Genomic DNA, 19,553 nt, shown 5'->3' with positions numbered 1-19,553 from the left:
AGTATTAAATTTTAACATATGCTAAAATTTCAACATGGCTAAAATTGGCTGTGGCATGTTGTCTAAAAACAAAAGGTGGGATGATTCATTTGCTAGAAGAGTAAAATTTTAGCATCCTATTAATTCCTATGGTACTTATTTTTGAACAGCATATTTATCTGTGTGTGCTAATTTTAAATACACAAAATATAGTGCATATTTTGATAAGAATTATATACTACTGAAAAGATACATTAAAATAAATAATTCAAACTACACATCCACCCACCACCATTACATTACCCAAGGAAAATGTTTGAGTTTAAGAATAAGATTTTTAAAGTCACTGAATATATATAAAAAATTAAAAGTAGTATGCTGAATGAGATTGGATAAGACTCTTGTGAAAATAATCTGGCTTATGAAGCACATTTAAGTTTTTGTTAATTGTTGTTTTTTTTTAGTTGTTGTTAAACCTTTATTTTATTCATTTATTTATATGTGTTGCTGAGAATTGAACCCAGTGCTTCACACATGGGAGGCAAATGCTCTACTACTGAGCCACAACCCCAACCCACATTAAAGTTTTGACTTTAGATGCAAGAATTCATAGTGACAGTCAATGTGAAATGACAGTAAGACTTCACAAGGTGAAATATGCTGATTCTTACCTAGCTTATGTTTCAGTTGATCAAGACTTAATATACGTTGTAATAATCTAGATAGATGTTATTCTTTATTATTATATACATATGGGTGTGTGTGTTTACCTGACCTTCTGTGTTTCTTTTTATCTCTGATTTTTAGTCATACATCTCCTTTTCTTAACTCTGACATTTTTGATTTGCATTAGGTGGGTAATGAAATTTTTGCCTTTCCAGTATATACATACATCCTTGTCCTTTGTCAGTTTAACAGAGTGTAGTAAAAAAAAGTATGGTCATCTAAATAGATCTTTTTTTCTAAAATAAGTAATTCTAGTAACTAATGTAATATTTATCTTTAATAATTTTTATTCTAATAGATATTATTATTTTAATATCTTATAAATCCTTTTTATTCATGCCATGGCTTCTTATCCTAAATGAGAGATTAAGAATATTTAAGTTTATGAATATCCTAGAAAATTGAGAATCTTGATTGTAGTTTGTAATAATGGACTATTAATTTTTTTATAGACAAACATCCTGAAATGAGAAATATAGTGATTGCATTAAATGCTCTTAATTACAGAAAGTTTGCCCAGAAATATTAATAAATTTTAACACTACTTAGAGTTTTACAAGTTTTCAGCATTTAAATGATCTTTGGTACACACTGTACTTACTCTGTTACACTCAATTTAAAAATAGAGTTCATCTTTTTCATTTTTTCTATTCCTATTTTACTTACTGTCACATAAATTTATAACAGAAACAAAAAACATTTTACGTTTTTCCTTTTTCTCTCATTTCAAAAAACTTTAATTCTGGGGGCTGTTAAAAGTTTTATGCAGAATATAAAATTGTTGGGATGATAACTCAAAGGGGCTAAAAAATTAAATTTAGTTCTTGCTTGAGAGAAATGATATATATGCACCATTACTTCCATCTTTAATCCATTCCATTCATCTTATTTTGTTAAGTGACTATACCAATTTTTAAATAATTGTTAAATTCATCAGGGAGGATTTCATTGGAACAGCATTGATTGTCACAGATGCTAAAGGAATTATTTGTTCTCATATTAGACAGAGATACTTATTGTTAACCTCAGGCCTTTTTTTCAATGACTAGAAATAAGCACTATGAATTCATATCATTTTTGTTCCCTTGACTATGACTAAAGGATACAAGCAAACAATTGAGCTGAAAATGAAATTAAGCTATGGAATTTTAATGGTGTGTTGTCTTTATTTTTATGTGCAAGGGGCTGGGAATCGCCAAATTATAAATGAAATTATATGGAAATGCATTGAACTCTTTTTTTCAGCTAGCAATTTGTTCTGTTTTACTAAAAACATAGGAAAATGTAATCAGTTGGAAAGAACGATGATTATTTAAATTAAGAGCATGAAAATAAAAAAAAAATACAACTTTCTTAACTGGCAAAATAAAGAAAACTATAAGTAATGGAAATAAAATCCAGAAAATTTCAAGTAGAAAATTTTATAGTAATGTCAGATGTAAATTAAAAAAATCTAAAGAATTGGAAGTCAATGCAAAATAAAAAAGCAATAAATTTTAATAATCTTTTTACTTTTGATCAAAGTTGCAGAATATGGTATAACAATAGAAAGCCATCTTTCATAGAATTTAGGCAGATGAAGTGATATTGTTTAGGAAATCTTGAAAAGAAGAATATCTTCAAATTCATTTTCTCATTATTTTTTAAATAAAAACTATGAAAATAATCTTCAGAACATAATTTAATTATTTGGTTTGAATTATTTCAATTGATTGGTAGTATATGTAAAAATATTTCTGAACAACTCTAGTGTCTAAGTGAATATGTGTTACCACAGTTTTATAAATAAATTATGCTCAATTAATTTTTCTTTCTTACATAATGGCAGTATTAATAAAGACAAGGACTAACTTTTAATAGTTATATTAAATATTTAATTAAATTGTATTAATTCTTGTAATTTTCTAGTCACTAATTTTTTTACAAAAACTTCCAAGTAATTACACATAATGGTTAGTTCAATCAAAAATTTTGTCTGATCATTAGTGGTAAAAGGACATGTAATGAATTTTTCAGGAAGGATGGAACTTAGACTATAATGTTGATTTAATTAATTCTTATAAAAAGACCTTGTGGGACTAATATGTAGAATAACTATATTTTATAGGTTTTGGAGTTTTAACAGTGAAATATAAAAATGAACATACAGTGATATATTATTTATTACTGTAAATCAAATTACAATTATTTTTTGGGCAATTATACACTACAATTCAATTTAACTTAGAACAATTGCACTATTTTTTCTCAAAAGGGTATGTTTTAACATGGTTGCCTAATTACTCTTAACTCTTTCTTTCTTATTTACAAAAGAAGAAAATAATATAAATATACATTAGAAGCACAAGGAACATATGATACCAGACAAAAAAATTATGAAGAATTTATTGGGAATTAATACAGGGTCACCATGCTAGCCACCCCCATCACTTCAGCAGAAGTACACTACAGAAGAATGCTGAGGCTGAAGTGGCATTATTTTCACCTTTAATTTGAACTCAATGTTTATTGAATTTACTTTCTCCACAGTCATCAACTGTATTGATTGGGTTTGCATCCCTATCTCCCCAGCTTTCCAAATCTACTATTGACATAAACAAAATAGGCAATCATATATTTCCCTGGAGGTGATATAGTAAGTGTGACTACCTACTGTTGAACCTAATCTTTAAAAAAATAAACAACAACAATAGAACGTTTAAAAAATGTGTAATACTTAAAAAAAGAAGTAAAATACTCAGTACACAAAATGAGAAGAAAGAAAAGAATAAATTGGAATAATTTCTAAAATTTTATAAGATAAAATTTTGAACATTGCTTTGTTTACCTTAGTGAAACTATCAACCAAAATTTTTAAAGAAAAAACATTCCAAAAAACCAAAGAAAGGAAACAAATGGGGAAAAAATAATTTGAAGGAATTAGAGAATATGCAAAAAAATTAAAAAGTCAATTCCACATGTATGAAAATATTCAATGTAAGTACTATATATATTTGTTGACTAACCCCACTAAATTTAATGATTTAGCACAACAATAGTAATTTAAGTAGCTGTCATGCTGCCTATGATTCAGGACAAAAGTAAGAACTTGACTGGACGATTCAACCTGAGTTTTTCATGAAGGTGGACTCCGTGAGTGGCCTAGCAGCTGGAGTATCTGACAGATAACTGGGTACCTATCTCTTTTTCTTTTTCTCCCCTTCATTCTTGCTTTTGCTCCCTGTCCTTATATGGATTCAGTAAGAGCTAGTTGGTGCTCCTCATAGCATGCTGACATCAGAGCAACTCAAATAATCACATAATAACTGCTCAGTGCAATAGTGCAAGAAACCCAGTTCACAAGGCAAAAGGTTCTCCATCTTTTCTCATCCAGCATGAGAAGTCTTGAAGCTTCCCCTTAAATATATTCTGTTCGTTACAAGAGATTCAGGGGGAGAGGAATTGTGTTCTTGATGTGGAAACCATAGAAAGGATATAAAATTCTTTCTCTTGATTAGGGAGTGATAAGTTACTAAAAGAGGTTATATGATGAAAAGATTGTTGGATACCCCTATGGAAAATACTGTGCATTACATATATGTAATTAAAAATGAAGTATCATAGATGAAGAATATGCCTTTGGAAATAAAATTCTCAATATATGACTTGGAGAGAAATGTAACAAACACAGTCAATGGAATAAAACATGAACAAAGAAAAAAATAGAAGCTAAGGGATAATGGAATAAAAGGAAAAATGATGAGGATTGATGTCTGAATAAATAGGATGTCCAAAAATGTTGAATGTTAAAATGGAGGAGAGGGGCACTAATAAAAAATTTTATTAGAATGTCCCATAACTGAATGGTATGAGGCTGCTGACTGAAAGGACTTGGTGAGTGTGTTGCAGTTTTAATACTATTAACTTTCGGAAATCTGGATAAACAGAAATTTCTGCAAACTTTTAGAAGGAAATAAACCCATGAGTTTTATACAAAAGATCAGAAGTCAGAATAAGTATAACTTTTTTTTTTTGGTACAGGGGATTGATCTCAGGGGCACTCAACCACTGAACCACATCCCCAGGCTATTTTGTATTTTGTTTAGAGACAGGTTCTCACTCAGTTGCTTAGTGCCTTGCTTTTGTTGAGGCTGGCTTTGAACTTGCGATCTTTCTGTCTCAGCCTCCTGAGGCACTGGGAGTACAGGAATGCGCCTATGCGCCTGCTAACTATAGCTTATTTTTTTTTACTGTAATGTGAAAATGAAGATAAAGAAGTTGTCCATTCAAGAAAAACAATATCCAGGCTTCTCTTTCTGCCCAAGAGAATAAGTGCACATATACTCAGTATTTATCACATCGAAATGAAAAAAAAAAAATAAGGGTATAACATACTGGAGTTGGAAAGTCACAGGGCACTGGTGAAGAACTATCACAGGGTGACAGAGATAAACACAGTTTGAATCTCATAAATTCCCTTTTGGATCATAACAGCAGACTCTGGGGGATGTATCTTGAAAAAGATGAAACCTGGTTGACCTCACTGTCTAGGCAAAAACATAGGCAGTTATAGAAAACCCTGTGGTTGAGTGTAATTGTAAGCAATAATTCTATTATTCTATAGTGATTGTTTTGCTATTATATCAGAATGTTACATACTAATTAAAAAATCTCTATGGTATAAACCAAGAATGCTAAGACATTTTAAAAAAATAGATAGGAATTATTATTTATTTGAACAGATATCAATAATTATTACAACAAATTGAGAGTGTTTTTAATGAAATAATCATGCCTGTCATAATTTAGTTTGTTTTGTGCTGCTTTATCAAAATACCAGAAACTGAGTAAGGAAAAAAAAAAAAAACATTTCTCACGTATCTGGAGAATGCCAAGGTCAGTGACAAACAGTTGGCATCTGACAAGAACAATTTTGCTGCATTATCTCATAGTGGAAGATGAGAGGATGAGAAAGCAAGAGAGGACCAAACTTGTCATTTTATTTAAACCTATTTCCATGATAAGGAAGCCACTCTTGTAACAACCGCATTAACTTTCTCATTAAGGCAGAGTTCTAATGGCCTAACCTTCCCTCATTGTCCTCATATGCCAAGACTGCTGCACTGGTGATTCAGCTCTCACCAAATGCTTATTGGAGTGTAAGGGGAGACACATTCAAACCACAGCAGTGCCAATGGACAAATGGAGCAAAATGGAAGGATCTAAAACAGACAAAAATGCATTGATGATCTAGTTACAGTTAAGAATTAATGGATTAAGAACAATCTTTTTTGACTGCTGATTAGAAATACAAATAGGCCTTTGTTTTATGTATAGCATCATAGACATACATCCACACACACATTCAGATGGTAAAAGTGAATCCAATGTCAAAAGGAAAACTTATAAAATATTAAAAGAGAGAATTTTATGGCTCAAAATATATGATTTTGAGTTAGAAAAATATTTCTTTAAAGAGATACAGAGAATAATAATCATATAATGAATGATTGATAAATTTGACTATATTAAAATTAAACATTTCCCTAGGACAAAGGAAACTATTATCAATGATAAAATAAAAATCTCAAACTTGAAGAAGTCACTTCTAATGACATAACTATAAATTGTCAAATCAAAATGTATAAAGAAACCCTTAAAATTGAGAATATGTCAAGCAGATCAAGAATAACAGAGAGGGAAGAAAGATATGAATGCACAACAGAGGAAAATTGAATAGTGTACAAAAAAAAATAAGTGAAGGGGTGATCTCATTCATAAAACTAGCAAGGGTATATTCAAGAAACAGGCCAGTTTGAGTATAGTTGGTTGAAAGGAGTATGAAGTCAAAGTGACAGGCAGAGGCTACATCATTATGAATTAATTATAAATAATTTTAAGTTACTTATAATTAATTATTAATTAAGTTATGGGCTTTAGATAAAGTTCTAAGTACATGGGGAATCCACTGATGGATTTTGAGCAAAGTAGTGGCATGCACTGTTTTACACTGAAAGATGATCTCTTTGGCTAGAAGGTAGAGAGTAATCCTGGAAGGACAAAAATAGAAGTGGAGTGACCAGCTTCAAGAGCTTCAGTGGCAAACTATGGAGACTGGCATTCAAATAGCAATAGTAGAGATTATGAGAAGCAACTGAAGATATATCTTGAAGCCAGAAGGGTTTTACTTATGGAATAAAAGGGTAGAGCAAGGGGGAAGAGTCAGTGACTCCTAGGATTTCACTTTGCTTAGACTTTTTTTTGGGGGGGGAGTGGGGGAGATGCTGGGATGGAACCCACCCAAGGCTTTGTGCATGTGAGATAAGTGCTCTACCAACTGGTCTATGTCCCCAGCCTAGGTTTTTGGTTGAATGAGCAGCTTGATAATCACAGTTAACTGAATTGGAGAGCCATGATTTGTTCAGAGGATGAAAATGATGCACTTGTTTTAGGACAAGGGTTAGTACTATTACTGGGAAGGTTTTTCTCATATTATTTGCTTATCACCTGTGATCATTAATTTTATGTGCCATCTTGATAAAGATAGGGTGCCCAATTGTGTGGTCAAATATTTGTCTTACTATTGCTGTTAAGATATTTTTAAATAGGATTAACAATTTTAATCAGTAAATATTACATATATAGATTAACCTCCACAATGTGTCTGGGACTCATCCAATTAGTTAAAGGGCTTAAAATCAAAGACAGAGGGATCCCAAAGAAGACTTCTCAAGATTCTAACAGAAATGCAGCTTGAGTTTTCATCTTGCTACTCTGTCATATGGGTTTTTGACTTGAGATTTCAACATCAAGTCTTACTAGAATTTTAAAAATCCCATCCTTCCTTACAGATCTCAAAATTGCCTGTCCCCACAATTGCATTAACCAATTCTCTCTCTCTCTCTCTCTCTCTCTCTCTCTCTCTCTCTCTCTCTCTCTCTCTCTCTCTCTCATTTTCATCAATGATTGACAAATTCTCCAAAAGTAGATCGGCTGTCTGTTTTGCCATTTCAGCTTTGCATGAAGAATGTATCTCCTGCTTTCTCTTCCTGGCAGTGCACGTTTGCCAAGGGACCAGGTCTGCATTTTTAAAATTTAAGAAGCACTGAGATTGAATGCCTTTAGAGAAAAACATATAAATCGTCAGTTCAATTTACCATTCCTTGGAGGACTCTCCACTCTCACCTATTTCCTACTTTTATATGATTTTTTGTTTTGAACCTAATAGCCATTAGTCTCTAGCAATATGGACAGTTGTGTTCTGCTTTCTGAAGCTTTCAGCCTTATCCTTAAGCATCCCTCCAGACTCATAATTCAACACATCTTAAGTCTTTGGCTGAAGAATGATAATGTGCTTGAAGTCCCTTGCTTCAACAGTGTTTGCCCTTTGATGCTATGTGAGCTCTGGGTCTCTAATTCACAGAAATACCCTCTTCTTTGGTCAACCACAGGTCTTCACTTCAAACCTATAGCAAGAATGGACAGTTTTTCAGGGGAGAAAACTGTTGCTGGTCATTAGTTACCTCTGCACACATTTCTCCTCTCACGTTCTGGTTCTTGTTGTATATACAGTGATGGTGCCATAGCAATAGGATTGTTTCTTAATCAATCTGGTTATTGTACATGCCACCAATGGGAAAGTGAGCCTGCTATTACTAACCTGAGTAATGCTGTTCCTAAGATAAATTATAGAGGTGTATGATACCCTGATAATTTCAGAGAAAATTTAAATTTGCATCCTTTTAGGGTGGGGAGTGGCATCTGAGGATTGAACTCAGGGGCAATCAATCACTGATCAACATCCAGAGCCCTATTTTTGTATTTTGTTTAGAGACAGAGTTTCTCTCAGTTGCTTTGCACCTTGTTTTTGTTGAGGCTGGCTTCGAACTCTGAATCTTTCTGCCTCAGCCTCACAAGCTACTGGGATTACTACAGTTGTAAACCACTAAACCTGGCTAGATTTGCATTCTTTTTTTTTCCTTTTTTTTTGGGTGGTGCTAGGGATTGAACCAAGGGCCTTATTCATTCAAGGCAAGCACTCTATCAACTGAGCTATATTCCCAACCCTATATTTGCATTCTTATTCCTACAAAAATTAAATATGTTTCTTGGTAATCCATGTATGCATCATATTCCCATTGATTAATATTCATAGTTGATTTGAGCTCCTGTCTTAACTTATAACCTCAATATTCTTCAATATGAAGAATAAGATTTTCTTAAGCAGTTGTTGATCCCCACTTTTCATCATCTAACTTTAACTTTTCCACTCATCCAAAATATTGAGGATTTTTACGAAATGGGCTAGGTGTATTTGTGCACACCTCTAATCCCAGTGGCACCTGAAGCTGAGGCAGGAGAAGTCAAGGCCAGCCTCAGACATTTAGCATGATCCTAACTAAGCAACCTAGTTAGATGCTGCTTCCAAATAAAATATAAAAGGACTGATGATGTAGCTCAAGGGTAAAGCACCTTGGAGTTCAAGCCACAGTACAAAAAACAAACTAACGAACAAACCCTACACAAAATGGGCCCTTATAGTGGCATTTGACTGCAATGTTCATTTCCTTCTAGTAATAGTTAATGATGTACTCTATACTGTATTTATTATTAAGAGTCCAAAAGAATAGAAGGCTTGGTTCCTGTCCTAAAAATAAATACATGTTTTCTTTCACGATGACTTACAGAAATAATATTTCAAAATTGTCACATGTGTTTTGAAAGTTTATACACATATTTATATACATATATGTATACACATAATTTATATATGTAGTTATGAATAAAATACAGAAAATTTATACATTCATATACTAAAATTATAATTCAGGCAGAAGGAAAGAGACACAAGTTTTAAATGTACTTTAAAAATCAATTTATGTAGGATCACAGTTATGACCTTGAAGGCGGAGTAAGAATTTTGCACAATGGATAAATGGAGAAGTTATGGACACATGACATCTAGTAGTTCTGGGGAACTTGTCTTTCTATCTGATAAGGGTGCAGATGTCTCAGCCAGAGAAGCAGCCTGCTTTATTGATGACAGCCTCATATCTTGATCTCTCTATTCTTTTGATTAGGAAAACACAGAAAGTTAACCTAGAATAAGTTTTTCCGTTTAAACCTAATGCCCTATATTTCAGAGGATCTGTGCATCTATCAGATACTGCATTCAGTATTGTTTTTGTATTTTTCACACATACATACCACATACATATAATTAAGTTTTTTTATACAATAACATTTATTGCATCTTAAAACAATTCTCATTTTAATAATTATTTTAAACATATGAATATAAACATCCAAACTCCTCTTTCTAGTTCTCCTCCGTAGACGAAGGACCTCTATGGGCTTAGCAACCCCTTCAAATCACCCTTTGTAGCCAAGTCTTAAATTCTCTTGAAATCATAAAACGCCACATGCAGAATTTTCACCATTATCTTCAATTTGGTGTAGTACATTTCAGTTCAAGAAATATTTAAATAAACTCCTTCCATTGGTATTTATTCCTAGCCCTCACTTTCCTTTCATAGCATCTGTTATCACACATTTTTTTTTTCGGTGAAGAGGTGGACAGAAATATTCTCAGTTGCTTTCACAGTTCATAGAATTGACATGATCTTCCTTTACTAATTATTCTTCAATCTCTTTTCACATAATTAATAAAAAATGAAGTCAGGCATGGTGACATACATCTGTAATCCCAGTGTCTTGGGAGGCTGAGACAGGAGGATTACAGGTTTGATGACAGCCTCAGCAACTTAAGAAGGCCTTGGATAACTTAGTGAGCTCCTGTCTCAAAAAAAATCTGGGCTTGCAGCTCAGTTGTAAAGTGCCTCTGGGTTAATTCCCCAGTACACCCCCAAACACAAAAAAAATTCATATATATTTGAATATATACATATTTTATGTATGTATTGTAAATCCACAATTGTTAAGACTTTTCTAAACTGTGGGAAAATAAGGTATCAATGTCCACCATTTTTTTATTTTTGGACCACAAAGGAATAGTTCGCATAATTTGTTCATTTTCAAAACTATAAGAAGGAAGATACTAACTTATTAAATAATATAAACTTTCTCTAAAATATTCCCTTTGTAACTCTATTTACAAAGGATAATCTTCCAAGTTAGAAATAATATGTCTACTGTATATTATACATGACACTGATGTTCTTGCCATATAGAATGGCGTTTTTTTTTTTTTTTTTCTTTTTTAATTGTGGGCCTCTAAAGTAGATAATGCCTATAAAAGTATGTTTATGAAAAAAAAATCAATGTTTTTGATGTTGTCTCGCTGTTTTTCTGTACTAGGAAAAAAAAAAAACCCTAATTGATATGCTTCAAGATGTAAGTTTACTAAACTTTCTTTTCTTTGGTACTGGGGATTTACCTCAGTTTTATTTAACCACTGAGCCACATCCCAGCCCTTTAATTTTTTTTATTTTGAGACAAGTTCTTGAAAGTTGCTTAGAGCCTCTCTAAGTTGCTAAGGCTGACTTTGAACTTGTGATAACTCCTTCTTCATCCTCCCAAGTTGCTGGGATTACAGGTATGCACCATCATCCCTGGCTAGTTAACTGATTTTCTAAAAGGTGGTACCTTCTAGAATTGTACAGCACTCACTGATATGAAAACTGATTTCTTGAAGAGTCTTGAGGAATTCTTAATGGGTTCAGAAAGAACTCCCAAACTTTCTTGACCATCCAGATTAGGGTCACCAGTCAGGGGCTCATAATCGCAAGGCCAACCACCCTGTCCATATTTTACTTCCCCATCCCCCCAAAAAGATTAACTATTTATTTATTTCTGACCAGATTGTGTTTGCTGGCATTAATGTGCTCTCAGCTGATTTCTGATGCTAGGCTACCTTCACTGGTATATTTTATTGAATTTGGTTATTTGAGTCATTGCCTTACTTTTCATAAGATATAATTCACTGGACCAGTAAGAGCAGTATGTTAATGTTGATACCACCAGAATCACAAAGGATATCTGCTACATTCTAGATTTCTTTTCAGCAACAATAAAATATCTAAGCTATTTGAAAGAAAATCAATCATAAAATGCTCGTTGTATGTCAGAAACTATTCAACAATATCTGATATTTTTACAACAATGAACATGAAAATGAACCGAAATTGTTAAATTCAGAGAATGTATGTTATAGTTCTCTTGATTCTTTTATCAAAATTCATCTTTCAGAGAACTATAAACACTATAAATGTGATTCTACTTATCTATACAATTATTTCTCAGATTTTGGACTGGAGTCAAATACTAACAATTACCAATATCTAAAATGGTCTTAATATTATGAATAAGAAAGAATCTCACAATATAAACAATATAAGAAGTTTCTCAGAACTAGTCATCTGACTTTTACAGGAAGTACTAGTATTTTTTTCTTTTCCTTTCCTTATCCCTTTCACTCCCTTCCTCCCCCACCGCCCCCACCTATCACTCTCTCTTTCTCTCTCTCTCTCTCTCTTCTTTTCTTTTCTTTTCTTTCTTTTCTTTCCTACCAAGAATTGAACCCAAAGGCACTTAATCACTGTGCCATATCCTCATCCCCTTTTATTTTTGATACAGGGTTTAACCAGGTTGCTTACAGCATCTCTAAACTGATTAGGCTGGCTTTGAACCTGTGATCCTCCTGCCACAGCCTCCTAAACCCCTGGCATGTGCCACTATGACTGGCTTGGTATTTATTTTCACTGAAACAAGGATCCTCCAACATGAACCCATCCTGGAGTTTACTCTTGATTTAACTTCCATGTAATAAACAATTGACTCTCTAGTTCCTAAGCTGGGTAATCCAGAGTTCCTTTTAGCTTATAAGCTTTATTTTATGTAAATATCTCAAATAACTGCTTTATTAGAAATGTTATAAAAAATATCAGAAATGTGCTACATTTCAAATTACCAGGCATTTATTAATCATTTATATTTCAAATAATTCTTTAATTTAAATGGATTGCTTAGTTTTAAATATTACAACTAGTCAATATAAACAAACATAATGATGTTATAATGAAACATATCTGAATCAAGTTAAGGCGTAGGAAGATGACTTTTAAATGTTCAGTGCAGTACCAGTTGTTCTATTTTCATTAGTTGTCATGTATCGTGCCATGTCCTTTATCTGCTTGTGAATTTACAAGTAACACAGCAGGTTGTGAATTTTTAATAGGCTTTCCTCAAGGAAAGAAAAGGTCAGTATTAACATAAATTTCTTCTTAAAGATTTGTGGCACAAATGTTTCACACCGAAAAACAGGTGTTACTGAGAAACTAAAGCCATAATAATCTAATATTTTTTCCCTGTTTAAAGAAAACTTAGTCTCATATAATAAAATAGCACAAGACAAGTTCTTATAAAAGTTATTTCTCTGTAAGTAGATATGATGTTTTTTAACACATGTTCCATTGATGCCTCTTCTCTGCAACAAAAATAAGTGATCTTATTCAATTAAATGTTTAACAAATTCAAGCACTGACGCCTCATATCCAAATAAAAAAAGGAAGAGTAATTAGAGGGTTACAATCATAATAATTAATTATTGTCTGAACTTAGTAAATGAGGCAGAAAAAGAAATAAACTGTATCACACATACACAGAATGATGGAAGGAAACAATGCCAGTGCACATGTGAATAGAGTATGCTCAGAAAAGATGACTGGAAAACTAAGGAGATATGTAAAAATAGAGGAGAAGGATTGCCCATTTGTCTCTTCCTATGTCTGCTAGGAAAGCATCAGCATTCAGTGTCCCTGCAAGGAGCTGCCTTTAACAACCATGGGTTTTATCTTCGAGAAGAGGCATTTTCTCCAATCTCGAGAGTATAGGAATTCATCTCTCTGACTCATTTTGTATGACAGATATCAACTTTAGTTTTTTACTTATACATTTCTCAATTTTTTAAAAACCCTTCTATCATTAAACAGAGGTTAATATCAAGACAGTAAATAAGGTCATTTTAATCTTTGTTTTCTTTTTGTTTGTTTTTAGTTGTAAATGGACACAATACATTTATTTTATTTATTTATTTTTAGGTGGTGCTGATACTTGAACCCAGTGCCTCACACATGACATGCTAGCCAAAAGCTCTACCACTGAGCTACGTGCTCAGTTCCAACATTTGTTTTTCTTTTTCTTTTCTTTGTTTCTTTTTTTTAAAAATTTCTTTGCTTACTGTCTTTTTTTTTTTTTTTTTTTTTTTTGCGGTACTTGAAATTTAATGCAGGGACACTCTTCAGTGATTTACATCCCCAGTCCTTTTTAATTTTTATTTTGAGACAGTGTCTGACTAAGTTGTTAAAGGTGGTCTCAAATTGCAAATCTTCCTGCCTTAACTTCCCTGGTAGCTGGGATTACAGCCGTGCATCACAACATCCAGCTTCATGTTTTACTCTTTTTTTAAAAAAAAATATTTATTTATTTATTACTCTTAACTAATATAATAGAGTTTACTTGTGGCCCTCTGTAAGCAAAGTTTTCTTTAAATGCAAGTTATCATTACTTCAATATTGTATAGTTCAAAAAATTATTGTCTATAGTTTCTTAACAATAAAACACAAATACATAGAGAAAACTAATGAGATGGTTAGAATTATAACTATTTTATTCTCTTAGTTATATTTCCGTTGGAGAAAGTAGACATCCTTCATTTTCCAATTTTTTTTAAATTAATTTTTATTGTAGGTTGTTCAAAACATTACATAGTTCTTGATATATTATATGTAGCAGTAATTCACTTGCAGGTCAGCATGGGAAAAGAAAGAAGAAGAAGAAGCATAGCAAGCGAAGCAGCAGCAGAAAAAAAGTCCTTTATTGTGTACAAGCAATCTTTTTATAGTATTGTGAACAAAGAAGGCAGCCTTCCAACATCAATAAATCACATCTTTCAGCTAATTAAACATAGCATACCGAAGTTTTACTTTCTAATCAGAAGTGACCCGCTTCTCATGGCTAATCTACTTTTGGCCCGGAGTATGTTGAGCTCTGCTCTTTGTTAAGAACAGATAATAAAAATTTTCTCAGCGCCCTCCTAGCCCACTTGGCAGAACATCCCGTTTGCAGGCAAGTCCTCCCAAGGACAGCAAACATCTCGTTTTCAAGCATGTCCGCTGTTACTTTATCTAAACCTTGAAGGAGCCTCTCGTTTGCAAGCAGGCATGTCTGCTGTTACCTATCTATACCTTGACAGAATATCCCGTTTGCAGGCAGACTCCATCAAGGACAGTAATAGTAACACAGTCACATCTGATTCTCTACATTATATTTCACACTTTGATTCAAGTGGGATATGAACTCCCATTTTTACCCAATATACAGATTGCTGTCACAGTCTGACTTACAATCCTCATCTCTTTGATTCCCTGCTACATGTACAATTTTCTAATCCAATGGAAACTCCCACAGTATGTGATACAATTATAGGATCTAATTTTTACTCTCTGTAATATAATATAAGTAAAGGTAGAAATTCTGCTGTGATTTATATTCTAAAATTCAGCATTATAGAAATTAATATCTCACCATTTGAGCAGCTTTATAAATATGTTTAAATGATTAGAATATTGAACTGATTTTAATCAGTTTCATATCTTGCTTTATATCCTTGACCAAAATCTATGTTCTATATTCATCCTCTGTTCTAAGATGTAAAATTTGTAAAATGGAAAACCTTTTTCTAGTTCAAATGTCTTCTTATTCTTAATTGGGTAGTTTGGTTGTGTATACTTAACAAACCCTCCATTATTCCTGTAGGCTAGTTTGGTAGCTGTCCTGTGAATATCCATCCACACTTTGTTTGAATCTTTCATTGAACTAGAATGAAATTTTTGATTTCATTTAGTTGTACCTGACTCTTCTGATAATAAACAAATATTTATCCATTCAAATTACTGAATGAATAAAAAAAATCAGAACTGTCTATTGCAAACCATAAAGTTATCTGTTCAAATGATGGATATTGATATTATCAATGCTCTTTTCTTGAATTATTTTGATTCCCAGGCAGAAAGAAATGTGCAATGCCTAAATCTGCCATATGGAAAATTGCCACTGTGTGGTACATGCATATAATTGGAAAGTTTCCCAGCAACTATGTGCATTTTCATTTACTAAAAAGCATCAATCTTGTGACTTTTTGAGAGTGGTTCCCTGGACAACACAATCATATGTTACTTCTGAGAGCTTTTCAGTTAAAAGTAGATATTTCCTGAGTTTTCCACCCCTACCTTACTGTTTATGAATAGCTAAAAATGTATTTAAAATTTTGTTCTCTAATTTCTTTATCTTTGTCTAGAAAGTGAATATGCCTTTTGGGTTTTCTGTCTTGCATTATATTTGTAATAATGAGTTATCAATCCTGAAAAAAGAGAAATAAAAATATTTTTCAAGAGTTGATAGGTAAATACAAATTACTGATAATCATTAAAAATCAAACTACTTTTATTGATAGTGCTAATATTAGAAATTAAGAAAAATCTACAATTTATTAAATATTTCTTAAGGCAAATAATAAAAATTTAAAGTGTAATATTTTGTTTCAAATAATAAAACTGTAATCCTAACATAAAAATGTTTACTGGCTGTGTGCTACAAGTGAAGAAAACCTTACAATCCTTGTGGTTTTCAAAGCCAAACTTCGTGCTTCCTATGGCAAACCTCCTTCCTTAAGGAAACAAATCCAGTGGAAGGCAAGAGATACACTCACTAGAATCCATATTCATTTTTATAATCCACAATGCTTGAGGGACACATTACTACCTGCTCAAACATCCTTCGGCTTCCTTTAGGTTCTATGGGTATCTCTTCTCCAAGTCTTCTTAAGACCAAATTCACTCACTGATACCTGTATCCATAAGTCTGAGGGCTGACCATATAGGTGGGTATCTGGTGAAAGGCAGAATATACGGAACTTTTCAACGACACACAGATTCCTGGGTTTGCATTTGCATTCACTGTGATGGTACTGGAATGGGATGTCCATGTGGATGCATGCAAAGCTCCTTGATGTGAATTAATTTTGAAAGATTGAGTGTGGTTTTCTTTGGACATAAGCAAGGAAGAAAGAAAAAGACTTGCCCTGCATTGTCTTGCCATTTAAGGATTTTAAGAAGATAGATTTGATAAGGCAAGAAGCCAGAACATATTTAATTTTATAGTTTCCTATTTTTTTCAGTAATAAGGATCAAATAATTTTTAATTTGACTTATGACATATATATTGTGTGTTTTTTGTAGATTTCTATCTGAACTTGTGCTAAGAGACCTACAAACATTTAAGAGGTAGTCACTGTCTTTTGTTTGAACCAAAAATGGTGTATATTTTTCCTAAAGTATACACTATGCTTTTCAGCATTGTGTATCTTACAAATCCTAAAATATTTCTAATTCCCCGATAGAAATACAATGACTGATAATAAGTTTGTAGAAGGTGAAATTCCTGCAAAATATGAGAGTTAAAGACTTTTCCATAGAGCAAAAGATTGAGAGAACTGTTTACAACAACACATCAAGACTGATGGCTGCTGTCTCAATCAGATTTATTTGCCCATGAAAATGATTATTTACCAAGTAAAGGGAAGAAGGGTTTTGGTTCATTTTATTACTTTTTCCCATTTATAAAAAAAAATCACAATGATACATAAAAGACTATTCCTGGTGCTTAAAGCATATAAATGAGTGTTATCAAACCTATTAAACTCTCATTTCCAGAAGTAAGATTACTGACCCCATTATTCTGTGATGGGATTTGAAGGACCTTCTTTGAATTCTTTCAACATTATTCACCTTTAAACATTATCATGGATATGCTCATTTTTATTTCCCATAGCTTCATTCAGACCAAGATAAAGGAGATGGATCACTCAAATATATTTTATCTGGTGATGGAGCTGGAACTCTTTTTATTATTGATGAAAAAACAGGTGATTTTCATGCCACAAGAAGAATTGATAGGGAGGAAAAGGCCTTTTACACTCTATGTGCACAAGCAATTAACAGAAGAACTCTGCGGCCAGTGGAGCCAGAATCTGAATTTGTGATAAAAATCCATGATATCAATGACAATGAACCAACATTTCCAGAAGAAATTTACACAGCTAGTGTTCCTGAAATGTCTGTTGTAGGTAAGTTTATTTACAGCAATATGAAGATATTTAAAACATGAAAAATTTCAAGAAATACTTAAAATATTAGGATAAATTTACTGAAAACATTTTTTATATTCCTTATCAAGACTACATGTTTAACATTATTTTAGTTAGGAAATAAGGAAAAAAGAAATTAATTCATTTCACAGTGCTTATGAATTTGTAAATCATATATATATATATATATATATATATATATATATGATAGATCTTCTTTTAAAAATTAATGAAAAATTGACTTACAATAGAAAAATGTGAAAATATTAATTTTATGTCACATGGATTTGTTTAACAGTTGTATAAAATTCTGTCCTAGGATATAATTATAGTCATCTCTTTCTTTCCACAAAGGCAGGTTCAGGGCTACCCACAGATACTGAAATTCTTGGATGCTCAATTTCCTCATATAAAATGGCACAGTATTTGCATGCAATGAATACCCATCCACACATGTATTTTAAATTATTTCTAGATTATTTATAATACCTACTGCAATGAAAATGCTATAGAAATAGTAGCTATGCTACATTGGATAGAGACTATTACAGGAAAAACTTCTACTCATATTCAGTAGATGTACATTTTTAAAAAATATTTTTGAACCTAGGAAAATTGAGTCCTAAAATAAAGAACCTACAGATATAGGTGGCCAATGATTTTAAGAATACTATTGCCTGTTGCAGTGGTTCACACATGTAAATCCAGTCACTGGAGAGGTGGAGGCAAGAGAATTCTAATCCTGAGGCCAGCCTGAGTAGCTTACTGAGAACCTGTCTCAAATAAATAAAAAGATTGGGGTTTATGGCACAGTGTAAGACCATTTGGCTAGCATTCATGAGGCCTTGGGTTTAATTACAGTACCACATACACACAAGAAAAATATTACTATTAATGCAATATAGAATTTTAGCTATGTGTATTAGTTACAAATTACCAAAAGAGTTTATTTAGCTTATCTATATATACCAAATGATGGAATTCAATTACTGATTTATTTCTTATTATGTATTAAGATACTTATTTATTATAACAAATATATGTATACATACACATACATATATTTATTTGTATATATAAAATATACATGCATATAAAAATATACAATATATTTAAAACTGCTGATATGAATCTCAAATTGAAATAAACCTCCAGTTGAAAACACACAATTAATCATTTGCTGGTAGAGAATTACAAGGTTGAATTTTGAAACTTATAAAACAGAAGTCATGAAAAGGGTAAAATTCAAGAAAGTGGAGTTTACTTTTTCAATTTAAATAAAAATAAACATATTTGTAGGAGAATAATGCTAATACTGTCATTTTTAATTAGATAGAGGATGACAAAGAATTAAATGCACCAAGAAATTTAGATAATATTTTTAGAGAGACACACATTTGAATTTAATACAAATACACACTTTTCAAATGTATGTACATTTTTTAAACTGATGTGACCGCTATGATGACTTTTTTTTCACATGTAACAATTTAAATAGTAATGTTTTAAACTGCAATTCTCAAAAGATTTGGTCTGGATTGTTATTTAATGTTTACTTACTAAATTCCAAGGGCTTGGGACAATCACCTAACTCTAAAGCCCTTATAAATATCATGAACTTTATTAGATTTTAGTAGTTCATGAAAATTAGGATCATCTTAGATTGTTTCTATGTTTAGAATTTAATATATTCATAAAGATGTAT

The 19,553-nt window shown here is 32.1% G+C and overlaps 1 protein-coding gene across 1 annotated transcript in view; it reads left to right on the top strand.

Annotated features, from left to right (window-relative positions):
* Positions 1–19,553, top strand: part of LOC143641315 (cadherin-10-like) — a 104,992-nt gene that overhangs the window by 45,598 nt on the left and 39,841 nt on the right. Inside the window, 1 exon segment of the mRNA XM_077108579.1 lies at positions 17,533–17,827. Coding sequence (XP_076964694.1) covers positions 17,533–17,827 — 295 coding nt within the window.

This window comes from Callospermophilus lateralis, unplaced genomic scaffold, assembly GCF_048772815.1.
Source record: "Callospermophilus lateralis isolate mCalLat2 unplaced genomic scaffold, mCalLat2.hap1 Scaffold_96, whole genome shotgun sequence".
NCBI classification, from domain to species: Eukaryota; Metazoa; Chordata; class Mammalia; order Rodentia; family Sciuridae; genus Callospermophilus; species Callospermophilus lateralis.
Note: the sequence above shows the minus strand (reverse complement) of the source record. Positions and strands in the feature narration are given on the sequence as shown.